General features: G+C 44.3%; 1 protein-coding gene across 5 annotated transcripts in view; it reads left to right on the top strand.

Annotated features, from left to right (window-relative positions):
• Positions 1 to 12,786, top strand: part of LOC137314445 (exocyst complex component 6B) — a 628,729-nt gene that overhangs the window by 359,986 nt on the left and 255,957 nt on the right. For all 5 annotated transcript variants that reach the window (XM_067979862.1, XM_067979811.1, XM_067979897.1 and 2 more), the window contains 3 exons: positions 31 to 151; positions 4,968 to 5,039; positions 6,756 to 6,853. In XM_067979862.1, coding sequence (XP_067835963.1) covers positions 31 to 151; positions 4,968 to 5,039; positions 6,756 to 6,853 — 291 coding nt within the window. The remainder of the gene's footprint in view (positions 1 to 30; positions 152 to 4,967; positions 5,040 to 6,755; positions 6,854 to 12,786) is intronic.

Genomic DNA, 12,786 nt, shown 5'->3' with positions numbered 1-12,786 from the left:
CTGATTCTGACCTGTTCCGATCCCCTTCAGTTTCTTTGTAGTTGAAGACCACATATTGCACACCACCCAGGGTCTGGTGAACAGAGCGTGCATTGATGAACTGTGGGAGCTGGCTGTGTCCAAAACCATGTCGGCACTCAGGACTCATTCAGTAAGTAAGACTGTAAAATCTGCACCCCACCCACCTCCTATAGTTACTCCCCATCACTGTTTCAAAGCACTGCTTATATTGCAAGACGTTAATAAACACAGTAATAGAATATAGTTCGGCGCTGATTCTAATTTTTAAACAAACATTGTGTTTCTGCTCCGTTCTAGTTGTGGGGTTTGTAAAATTGATTAAGTTCCCTCGTCCTCCATCTTCTCTAGCCCTGTGAACCAGCGTGTGCCCTCCACTCTCTCCACTCTGGTTTACTGCATTGCCTCCCTCTCTCCTGGTCCCATCAATGGCAGAGCCTTAAACCACTGGACTCCCGACACGCTGGAATTCTCTCTCGCTAAACCACTACAACTCGCTACCTCTCTCCCTCTCTCCCCACCTTCAAAAGCCTCCTCAAAACCTACCTCTTGGACAGCACTTTAACTTCTCCCTCGCTTCCTACTCCTACTGTAAAGTACTGTGAGATATATTGGAACATGAAAGCTGCTATGTAAACGTAAGTCTGGGTTCACAGCACAATGTATCTTGTTTGGTTCATGTGAATTTCTGCCATGACTTCATAGAATCATACAGCACAGAAGGAGGCCATTCGGCCCATTGTGCCTATGCTGGCTCTTTGAAAGAGTATCCAATTAGTTCCACTCCCCCTGCTCTTTCCCCCTGCAGATTTTTCCTCTTCAAATATTTATCCAATTTCTTTTTGAAAGTTACTATTGAATCTGCTTCCACCGCCCTTTCAGGCAGCGCATTCCAGATCATAACAACTCGCAGCAAGACTTAACCTTGCCACTGCTCTCTGTCACCAAACTCATACTTAGGTTTATCACTGTCTGCCGTATGCAGTATATGGTTCGCTGTCTCTACTTTTGAAATTTATCTGCATTTTTGCCTGCATTTTTATGTTTTATTGTTGTTGGGCAATTAAAACAAAAACTTATAGCTGTTTGTTGAATCGTGTTGTATAAGTCGCAGTGGATAATGGCACCACAGGGTGTGGCACGAAGCCACACAGACCAGAAGTTTAGGGAGGGAAGAAAATCACCCCCTCCTCCTGATCTCTATCAATGACCACAGCTGCGAAGTGGGCATGACGTCAGGAGACTGCAGAACCAGACTTGGCTGGCAACGGCTGTGCTCCACCCCTTCTGCTTTCCCCAGATTCGTGGTCTCCCTCCACCAGACTACTCTTCTTAATTCTAGGCTGACACTCCCAGTGCCGCACTGAAGGAGCGCAGCACCGTCGGAGGTGCTGACTTTCGGATGAGTCGTTAAACTGAGGCCCCGTCTGCCCTTTCAGGTGGACGTAAAAGATCCCACGGCCACTATTTCAAAGAAGAGCGGAGGAGTTCTCCCTGGTGTCCTGGGCCAATATTTATCCCTTAACCGACATCACTAAAACAGATTATCTGATCATTATCAAATTGCTGTTTGTGGGACCCTGCTGTGCGCAAACTGGCAGTCGCGTTTCCTACATTACAACAGTGACTACACTTCAGAAATGCTTCATTGGCTGTAAAGTGCTTTGGGACATCCTGAGGTCATGAAAGACGCTATATAAATGCAAGTTCTTTCTTTCTTTTCTTTCACTGTGCTGTACACTTGTTTCCCTGCTGATCGAGCTCTCTGTGCCATCTGCCCACGCCTCCAACACTGCTCACTAGCTAACTTCATTTTTTATGAAGAAGCTGAGGTGAAGGGCCAAAGTCCTCAGTGCAGGACCTCACCAAGGTAGTACAACAGCAACGGTTTGCATTTATGTAACACCTTTCACATAGAGAAACACCTCGGGGCGTTTCACACAGGCATATGTGAATAAAAAAGAACGCCAAGCCAAAGAAGGAGATATTAGGAGAGGTGATCAACAACGTGCTCAAAGTGGTGAGTTTATAAGGAGGAACATGGGGTGGAGAGGCCTAGGGAGGGAATTCAAGAGGGTGGGATACAGTTGGCTGAAGGCACGGCCGCCGGTGTTGGGGCGAAGGGAGGGGAGATGCACGAGAGGATTGGAGTCAGAGGAGTGGAGAATTCAGGGGGAGGGTTGGGGGGAGTTTGAAGGGGGTTACAGAGATGGGGGAGGGGAACTAGGCCATGGAGAGATTAAATGATGCTCAGTTTGAGTTTTAAAAGCCTGTAGATTCTCAGAGGAACAGAAAACTGAGGGAGATGAAGGGTTGCAAAGTTTTGAGGTGCTGGAAAAGAATGAGTCAGAGAAGGAGATGATGCAGTGAGTCTTGACTTCATAGTATCATAGTAGGTGCAGCACAGGAGGAGGCCATTCGGTCCATCGTGCCTGTGCCGGCTCTTTGAAAGAGCTATTCATTTAGCCCCATTCCCCTGCTCTTTCCCCATAGCCCTCTAAATTTTTCCCTTCAAGTATTTATCCAATTCCCTTTTTGAAAGTTGTTATTGAATCTGCTTCAGCCACCCTTTCAGACAGTGTATTCCAGATCATTACAACTCGCTGCGTAAAAAAATGTTTCCTCATGTCGCCTCTGGCTCTTTTGCCGATCACCTTAAATCTGTGTCCTTTGGTTACCGACCCTTCTGCCACTGGAAACAGTTTCTCCTTATTTACTCTGTCAAAACCGTTCATGATTTTGAATACCTCTATCAAATCTCCCCTTAACCTTCTCTGTTCTAAGGAGAACAATCCCAGCTTCTCCAGTCTCTCCACATAACCGAAGTCCCTCATCCCTGGTACCATTCTAGTAAATCTCTTCTGCATCCTCTCTAAGGCCTTGACGTCCTTCCTAAAGTGGGTTACATAGAAACATAGAAAATAGGAGCAAGAGTAGGCCATTCGGCCCTTCGGGTCTGCTCCGCCATTCAAAATGATCATGGCTGATCGTCTAACTCAGTACGCTGTTCCTGCTTTTTCCCCATATCCTTTGATCCCTTTAGCATTAAGAAATATATCTATCTCCTTCTTGAATACATCTAATGACTTGGCCTCCACTGCCTTCTGTGGTAGAGAATTCCACAGGCTCACCACCCTCTGAGTGAAGAAATTTCTCCTCATCTCAGTTCTAAATGGCATACCCCGTATCCTGAGACTGTGACCCCCTGGTTCTGGACTCCCCAACCATCGGGAACATCCTCCCTGCATATGTTGCCCACAATTGAACACTATACCTCAGCTGAGGCCTAACCAGTGTTTTTTAAAGGTTTAGTATATCTTCCTTGCTTTTGAACCCTATGCCTCTATTAATAAAGCCCAGGATCCCATATGCTTTTTTAACAGCCTTCTCAACTTGTCCTGCCACCTTCAATGATTTGTGTACACACACCCCCAGGTCTCTCTGTTCCTGCACCCACTTTAGAATTGTACCATTTAGTTTATATTGTCTCTCCTCATTCTTCCTACCAAAATGTATCACTTCAAACTTCTCTGCGTTAAATTTCATCTGCCATGTGTCTGCCTATTTCACCAGCCTGTCTATGTCCTCCTGAAGTCTGTTACTATCCTCCACATTATTTACTACATTTCCAAGTTTCGTATCATCTGCAGACTTTGAAATTATGCCCTTTATACCCAAGTCTAGGTAATTAATATATATCAAAATATATATATCCTAATACTGACCCCTGGGGAACACCACTGTATACTTCCCTCCAGTCTGAAAAACAAAAGTTCACCAGTACACCGTGCTTTCTGTCCCCTATCCAATTTTGTATCCACGCTGCCACTGTCCATTTAATCCCATGGGCTTTCATTTTACTAACAAGTCTATTATGTGGTACGTTATCAAATGCCTTTTGAAAGTCCAGATACACAACATCAACCGCACTATCCTTATCAACCCTCTCCGTTACTTCATCAAAGAACTCAATCAAGTTAGTTAAACGATTATCGTTTTAACAAATCCTATATTTTTCCAAGTGCCAATTAATTTTGTCCCTGATAATTGTCTCTAAAAGTTTCTTCACCACCGACATTAGGCTGACTGGCCTGTAATTGTTGGTTTATCTCGCTCCCCTTTTTTGAACAGGAGTGTAACATTTACAATCCTCCAGTCCTCTGGCACCATCCCCATATCTAAGGAGGATTGGAAGATTGTGGCCAGAGCCTCCGTAATTTCCAACCTTATTTCCCTCAGTAGCCATGGATGCATCTCATCTGGACCGGGTGACTTTTCTACTTTGAGTACTGCCAATCTTTTAAGTCCCTCCTCTTTATCTATTTTTATCCTATCCCATATCGTTACAACCCCCTCCTTTATTGTTACAATAGCAGCATCCTCTTCTCCAGTGAAGACGAATGTAAAGTATTCATTTAGTACCTCACCTCAGCCATGCCCTCTGCCTCCACATGAAGATCTCCTTTTTTGTCTCTAATCGGTTCCATGCTTCCTTTGACTATCCTTTTGTTGTTTATATGTTTATAAAAGACTTTTGGGTTCCCTTTTATGTTAGCCGCTAATCTATTCTCATACTCTCTCCTTGCCCCTCTTACTCTCTTTTGTAGATCTCCTCTGTACTTTTTGTATTCAGCCTGGTTCTCTAATGTATTATGATCCTTACATTCATCGTAAGCCTCTTTAATACATTTCCGACATTACAACAGTGACTACACTTCAAAACTACTTTATTGGCTGTGAAATGCTTTGGGAAGTCCTGAGATCATGAAAGGGACTTTCTTCTTCTTTCTTTCTAATACTGTGAAGATGAAGAACCTGTAAATCTGAACACAGCACATGCCCCAGTCATACAGTAAAATGGGAATAGATTATTGAAAAAGTTGGATATGTTTCACTGCATTTTGAAGTTGGCTGGGTTGAAACACTTTTTTTTTCTTCCTCGCATTCAGTCATACTGCTCTGACCCGAACTTGGTCCTGGATTTGAAGAACCTTCTAGTGCTCTTTGCGGACACTCTGCAGGTAAATGATAGAATCTTTCCATAGCTGGACTTTGGAACAGCCTTGCATGTAAACTAACCCAGTGGTGTTTAACAGGGTCGAGCAAATATGTTAGAATGTAGGGGTTGGAATGAGAAAAGGCTATTCATCCCAGCACTGCATGTGCCCCATCCATTTAATCTCCTACAGCCCATGTACACTCTACCCTATCAGGGACTCATGGATCCTTGAAGGAAAGATCTGTCAGAATACTCCCTGATCCCCAAAGGGAAGCAAGGAGAACTCCAGAATATTGATCCATCCTGTCATCTCCACATGTAGTCATGGTGTCCCCGAAAGCTATCTCCCTCTCCTCCCATGCTCAGCAGCAGATGTATCATTGTATTCCATGACGATTGCTCTATTCCCATAAATAGTACAGGGCTGTTTCCGCAGTTAGAAATGCCTTGGTGGTTCCCCATGAAGCACTGGCTTTAGGATGTCGACCATATTGCACAAGGGATGTTAGAGTCAAGGCTACTAGTTCTCGATTTTCATGGAAAATCAGGCAGTATAGAAAAATGGGATCCCAAAACATCGCTATGAATCCTGGAATCCACGTAACAAAACGGAATTTAACTAATTCAATTAGCATTTGGCAGAGGCAAACTTATGACAATATGTGTCAAAGTTTTACGCCATACAGTTGCCTACCTAATTGAGATATAACTCTAATGAGACAACAGGCAGTAAATTTAGCATTAAAATCAAGTGAATCTTGGTATCTTGTACTTTCCCTCCCTCCGTGGTGTGTTTTGATTTTGAGGAGCTATTGCTCTCCAGCTTACTTCCTTTTACAGTCTGTTCAGGGTGCACACACATGCAGTGGACAGTTGTCCTAGCCACAGTCCGAGGCTGGGCAAGAGGACCTGGGCTCAGGTCGGCCTAACAATCACTGTTCCTTTGGTTTCCCTCCCCCCGCCCCCCCCCCCCCCCCCCCACTTCCGGCATTTCTTTCAAATTACTCTTTGTGGAGGCATCGCCCGGCCATTGTTTTGAAGGGCCATAGGAGGGAGGGGAGACTGAGGGGGGTAAGGAGCCTCACAGTTTTGGAGTGCTGGGAAAGAACGAGTTAGCATAGGAGAAGGTGCGATGAGCCTTGATTTGAACATGGTGAGGAATTAGGGAGGAGGAAGAGTGTGTAGGATGATGTAGGAAGGCCTACAGAACAAAGTTCAGAGGACACTAACTATAGTAAAATCAATGTAATAAAGATTACAATGAAGAACTTTTCTGACCTAGAGGTGAGAGAACTTTCTCCCCGATGAAGTCTTTCCCTGTAGATTGGCAGGTTAATGGTAATTCTGATATTGTCAGTGAACAAGTATCATTCCTTCAATCAAGCAGATCTTCGCTGCATTTCTCGCCTTCGTGTCCTGTCAATCTGTGCACCCGGTATCTGGCAGAGGCAAAAGGTGAGCAACCCTGGAACGTCTCCCTAACCTCCGCAAGTGGCATTCTCTGGTTAGCTGATGGCGGGCGGTGGTGGGGAGATGGAAATGGACATACCGTTAATGAGACATTTCCTGTTTGCTCAGAGGTGAATCTGATCAAACCCAAACTAACACGTGTTCAAGTGCAGGCGGGTACCAGCCTGAGGGATCGCTCAGCCCAATAGAGGATTTTAAAATGTGTTTCCCCCTCGGACATTTGCTGTTCAGAGTGCTGCCGTTCGAAGTGCTTGCATTTCTTTTACAGGGTTACGGATTTCCTGTAAACCAGTACTTCGACATGCTGCTCGAGATCAGAGATCAGTTCGGTGAAATTCTGCTCAAAAAGTGGTCTGGGGTCTTCAGGTGAGAATGAATACTGTTTGGAATTTTTTTTTAAAGAAAGGCTATGCAGAGGGTGGCACAATGGGTTAGCACACTATCCTTTTATCAACTGCAGCATGATTTCAATCCAACCGAGATTCCACTTGCGATACAGGTGCAAGTTTTTGTTGTTGAAGGTTAAAGGTCTCTCTGTACTGGCTGTAAGGGTCCCTTGTGAAATGTGTTTGGGCAGTTTCACTCCAGTTGGCATCAATTCACAGCACAATTCAGCACAAGGTCGCAATTTGACTCGGACACAATGAGTTTGACTGTTGCAGGAAATAGTTGACGACTATGCTAGGATAGGGCGAGTTGGCTAAGGTAGATTGGGAAATTAAATTAAGGGGTATGACGGTTGAAAAGCCAATGGCAAACATTTTTAAAAACATTTCAATATTCTTAACAAATATCCATTCCATTGAGAATTAAAAACTCCATGGGAAAAGTGATCCATCTGTGGCTAACTAAAGAAGTATTCTTTCAATCGAATACTAAAGAATAGTATTAAGATTAAAAGAAGAGGACGATAATGCTGCCAAGAGGAGTATCATAGAATCATAGAAAATTTAGGGCACAGAAGGAGGCCATTCGGCCGAAAATGAGCCACCCAGCCTCATCCCACTTTCCAGCACTTGGTCCATAGTCTCGTAGCTTATGGCACTTCCAAGTGCATATCCAAGTGCTTTTTAAATGATTTGAGGGTTTCTGCCTCTACCACCCTTTCAGGCAGTGAGTTCCAGACCCCCACCGCCCTCTGGGTGAAAATTTTTTTCCTCAATTCCCCTCTAATCCTTCTACCATTCACTTTAAATCTATGCCCCCTGGCTATTGACCTCTCTGCTAAGGGAAATAGATCCTTCCTATCCACTCTATCTAGGCCCCTCATAATTTTATACACCTCACTTAAATCATCCCCTCAGCCTCCTCTGTTCCAAAGAAAACAACCACAGTCTATCCAATCTTTTCTCATAGCTTAATTTCTCCAGTCCTGGCAACATCTTCGTAAATCTCCTCTGTACACTCTCTAGTGCAATTACACCCTTCCTATAATGTGGTAACCAGAACTGTACACAGTACTCAAGCTGTGGCCTAACTAGAGTTTTATACAGTTCCAGTATAACCTCCCTGCTCTTATATTCTGAGCCTCGGCTAATAAAGGAAAGTATCCCGTTTGCCTTTTTAACCACCTTATCTACCTGTCCGGCTACCTTCAGGGATCTGTGGACATGCACTCCAAGGTCCCTCACTTCCTCCACACCTCTCAGTATCTTCCCATTTATTGTGTACTCACTTGCCTTGTTTGACCCCATTCAAATGCATTACGTCACACTTCTCTGGATTGAATTCCATTCTGCCCACCTGACCAGTCCATTGATATCTTCCTGCAGTCTAGAGCTTTCCTCCTCACTATCAACCACACGGCCAATTTTTGTATCATCTTCAAACTTTTTAATCGTGCCCCCTACATTTTAAGTCCAAATCATTGATAAATACCACAAAAAGCAAGGGACCTAGTACTGAGCCCTGCGGAACTCCACTGGAAACAGCCTTCCAGTCACAAAAACACCCATCGACCATTACCCTTTGCTTCCTGCCATTGAGCCAGTTTTGGATCCAACTTGCCACTTTCCCTTGGATCCCATGGGCTTGTACTTTTTTGACCAGTCTGCCATGTGGGACCTTGTTAAAAGCCTTGCTAAAATCCATGTAGACTGCATCAAATGCTCTACCCTTATCGACCCTCCTTGTCACCTCCTCAAAAATTCAATCAAGTTAGTCAGACAAGACCTTCCCTAAACAAATCCATGCTGACTATCCTTGATTAATCCATCTAAGTGACGGTTTATCCTGTCCGTCAGAATTGATTCCCATAATTTGCCCACCACCGAGGTTAGGCTGACTGGCCTGTAATTACTTGGTCTATCTCTTTCTCCCTTTTTAAACAACGGTACAACGTTAGCAGTCCTCCAATCCTCTGGCACCATGCCTATATCCAGTGAGGATTGGAAAATGATGGTCAGAGCCTCCGCTATTTCCTCCTTTGCTTCTTTTAACAGCCTGGGATACATTTCATCCGGGCCTGGTGAATTATCTACTTTCAAAGATGCTAATCCCCATAATACTTCCCCTCTCACTAAGTTTATCCCATCCAGTAGTTCATGCTCCTCCTCCTTAACTACAATGTCTGCATCGTCCCTCTCTTTTGTGAAGACAGACGCAAAGTATTCATTAAGAACCATACCCACATCTTCCACCACCACCTTTTTGGTCTCTAATAGGCCCTAATCTTTCCTTAGTTATCCTCTTGCTCTTAACGTATTTATAAAACATCTTTGGGTTTTCCTTGATTTTACTTGCCAATATTTTTTCATGCCCTCTCTTTGCTTTCCTAATTTCCTTTTTAATTTCACCCCTGCATTTTCTATACTCCTCTAGACTTTCTGTAGCATTGAGCTCTTGGTGTCTGACATAATCTTCCCTTTTCTGCCTTATCTTACCCTGTATGCTCCTTGACATCCAGAGGGCTCTAGATTTGGCAGTCCCACCCTTTTTCTTTGTGGGAACATGTTTACTCTGAACCCCTTGAATCTTCCCCTTGAATGCCTCCCACTGCTCTGACACTGATTTACCCTCAAGTAGCTGTTTCCAGTCCAATTTTGCTAAATCACTTCTCAGCTTAGTAAAATTGGCCTTTCCCCAATTGAGAACTTTTACTCCTGTTCTATCTTTATCCTTTTGTGTAACTATGCTAAATCTGAGTTATGATCACTACCACCAAAATGCTCTCCCACTGAAACTCCTTCCACCTGCCCAGCTTCATTTCCTAAAACTAAATCCAGAACTGCCCCCTCTCTTGTTGGGCTTGCTATGTACTGGCTAAAAAAGTTCTCCTGAATAAAATTTAAGAATTTTGTGCCCTCTATACCCTTCACCTTGTTTGTATCCCAGCTAATATAAGGGTAGTTGAAATCCCCTACTATTGCTGCCCTATTGTTTTTGCACTTCTCGGAGTAATAAACCTGAGGATTGGGAGGGTTTTAGAAACCAGCAAAGGATGACCAAAAACTTGATTAAAAGGGATAAAATAGAATATGAAAGTAAACTAACAAGAAATATAAAAACTGATTGTACGAGCTTCTGTATGTAAAAAGGGAGAGAGTAGCAAAAGTAAACGTTGGTCCCTTAGAGGCTGAGACAGGAGAAATTATAATGGGGAATCAGGAAATGGAAGATGCATTAAACAAATATTTTGTATCTGTCTTCACAATAGAAGATACAAAAAGCATACCAGAAATAGTCGGGAACCAAGGGACTAATGAGAGTGAGGAAGTTAAAGTAATTATGCCAGGCAATGACCATCTCCAGCAAGAGAGAGTCTAACCACCTCCCCTTGACATTCAACGGCATTACCATTGCCAAATCCCCCACCATCAACGTCCTGGAGGTCACCATTGACCAGAAGCTTAACTGGACCAGCCATATAAATACTGTGGCTACAAGAGCAGGTCAGAGACTGGGTATTCTGCGGCGAGTGACTCACCTCCTGACTCCCCAAAGCCTTTCCACCATCTACAAGCACAAGTCAGGAGTGTGATGGAATACTCTCCACTTGCCTGGATGAGTGCAGCTCCAACAACACTCAAGAAGCTCGACACCATCCAGGACAAAGCAGCCCACTTGATTGGCACCCCATCCACCACCCTAAACATTCACTCCCTTCACCACCGGCGCACAGTGGCTGCAGTGTGTACCATCCGCAGGATGCACTGCAGCAACTCGCCAAGGCTTCTTCGACAGCACCTTCCAAACCCTCGACCTCTACCACCTAGAAGGACAAGGGCAGCAGGCACATGGGAACAACACCACCTGCACGTTCCCCTCCAAGTCACACACCATCCCGAATTGGAAATATATCGCCGTTCCTTTATCGTCGCTGGGTCAAAATCCTGGAACTCCCTTCCTAACAGCACCGTGGGAGAACCTTCACCACACGGACTGCAGCGGTTCAAGAAGGCGGCTCACCACCACCTTCTCAAGGGCAATTAGGGATGGGCAATAAATGCCGGTCTCACCAGCGACGCACACATCCCATGAGCGAATTAAAAAAGAGTTGAGAAATAGTACTGGAGAAACTAATGGGACTAAAGCCAATAAATCCCCTGGTCCTGATGGCCTACATCCTAGGGTTCTAAAAGAGGTGGCTGCAGAGATAGTGGATGCATTGGTTATGATCTTCCAAAATTCTAGAACGGTCCCAACGGATTGGAAAGTAGCAAAATTGCATTTATTGGAAAGTAGCAAAAATGTAAACAGGGAACTACAGGCCAGTTAGCCTGACATCAGTCGCAGGAAAATGCTGGAATCCATTATTAAGGAAGTGATAACAGGGCACTTAGAAAATCATAATATGATTAGGCAGAGTCAACACGGTTTTATGAAAGAGAAGTCGTGTTTGACAAATTTATCAGAGTTTTTTGAAGATGTAACTAGCAGGGTAGATAAGGGGGAACCAGTGGATGTCGTATATTTGGATTTTCAAAAGGCATTCGATAAGGTGCCACGTAAAAGGTTGTTACGCAAGGTAAGGGCTCATGTGGTTGGGGGTAACATATTAGCATGGATAGAGGATTGGTTAATGGACAGAAAACAGACAGTAGAGATAAACAGGTCATTTTCAGGTTGGCAGGCTGTAACTAGTGGGGTACCGCAAGGATCAGTGCTTGGGCCTCAGCTATTTACAATCTATATTAATGACTTAGATGAAGGGGCCGAGTGTAATGTATCCAAGGACGATACAAAGCTAGGTGGTAAAGTAAGCTGTGAGGAGGACACAAGGAGTCTGCAAAGGAATATAGATAGGTTAAGCGAGTGGGCAAGAAGGTGGCAGATGGAGTATAATGTGGGGAAATGAGAGGTTATTCACTTTGGTAGGAAGAATAGAAAAACAGAATATTTTTAAATGATGAGAAACTATTAAATTTGATGTCCAGAGAAACTTGGGTGTCCTTGTATAAGAAACACAGAAAGTTAGCATGCAGGTACAGCAGGCAATTAAGAAAGCAAATGGCATGTTGGCCTTTATTGCAAGGGGGTTGGAGTACAAGGAACTCTTACTAGAATGGTACAAGGGCTTTGGTGAGACCTCACCTGGAGTACTGTGTACAGTTTTGGTCTCCTTATCTAAGGAAGGATATACTTGCCTTAGAGGGGGTGCAACGGAGGTTCAGTCGATTAATTCCTGAGATGAGAGTGTTTTTCAATGAGGGGAGGTTGTGTAGAATGGGCCTATACTCTCTGGAGTTTAGAAGAATGAGAGGTGATCTCATTGAAACGTACAAGATTCTGAGAGGGCTTGACAGGGTAGATGCTGAGAAGTTGTTTCCCCTGGCTGGAGAGTCCAGAACTAGGGGACATAGTCTCAGGATAAGGGGTTGGACATTTAAGACTGAGAAGGGGAGGCTTTTCTTCACTCAGAGGGTTGTGAATCTTTGGAATTCTGTACCCCAGAGGGCTGTGGATGCTGAATCGTTGGGTATATTCAAGGCTGAGATATATAAATTTTTGGATTCTAGGGGAATCAAGGGAATTGGGGATCGGGCAGGAAAGTGGAGTTGAGGTCGAAGATCAGCCATGACCTTATTGAATGGCGGAGCAGGCTCTAGGGGCCGTGTGGCCTACTCCTGCTCCTATTTCTTATGTTTCTTATGAAGAAAATGTCACACTGACCCAGTGCCCCACATTTCTCAGATTGCGGTTAAGGTAGGTGATTGAGTTAGAATTGGAGGAACGTGACCCTGAATCTAACCCTGGAAGTGTTTTATAGGACAGTGTAGAGGGAGCTTTACTCTGTATCTAACCCGTGCTGTACCTGCCCTGGGACTGTTTGATGGGACAGTGTAGAGGGAGCTTTACTC

The sequence above is a fragment of the Heptranchias perlo genome, chromosome 1 (assembly GCF_035084215.1).
Source record: "Heptranchias perlo isolate sHepPer1 chromosome 1, sHepPer1.hap1, whole genome shotgun sequence".
In the NCBI taxonomy this organism is placed as follows: Eukaryota; Metazoa; Chordata; class Chondrichthyes; order Hexanchiformes; family Hexanchidae; genus Heptranchias; species Heptranchias perlo.
Note: the sequence above shows the minus strand (reverse complement) of the source record. Positions and strands in the feature narration are given on the sequence as shown.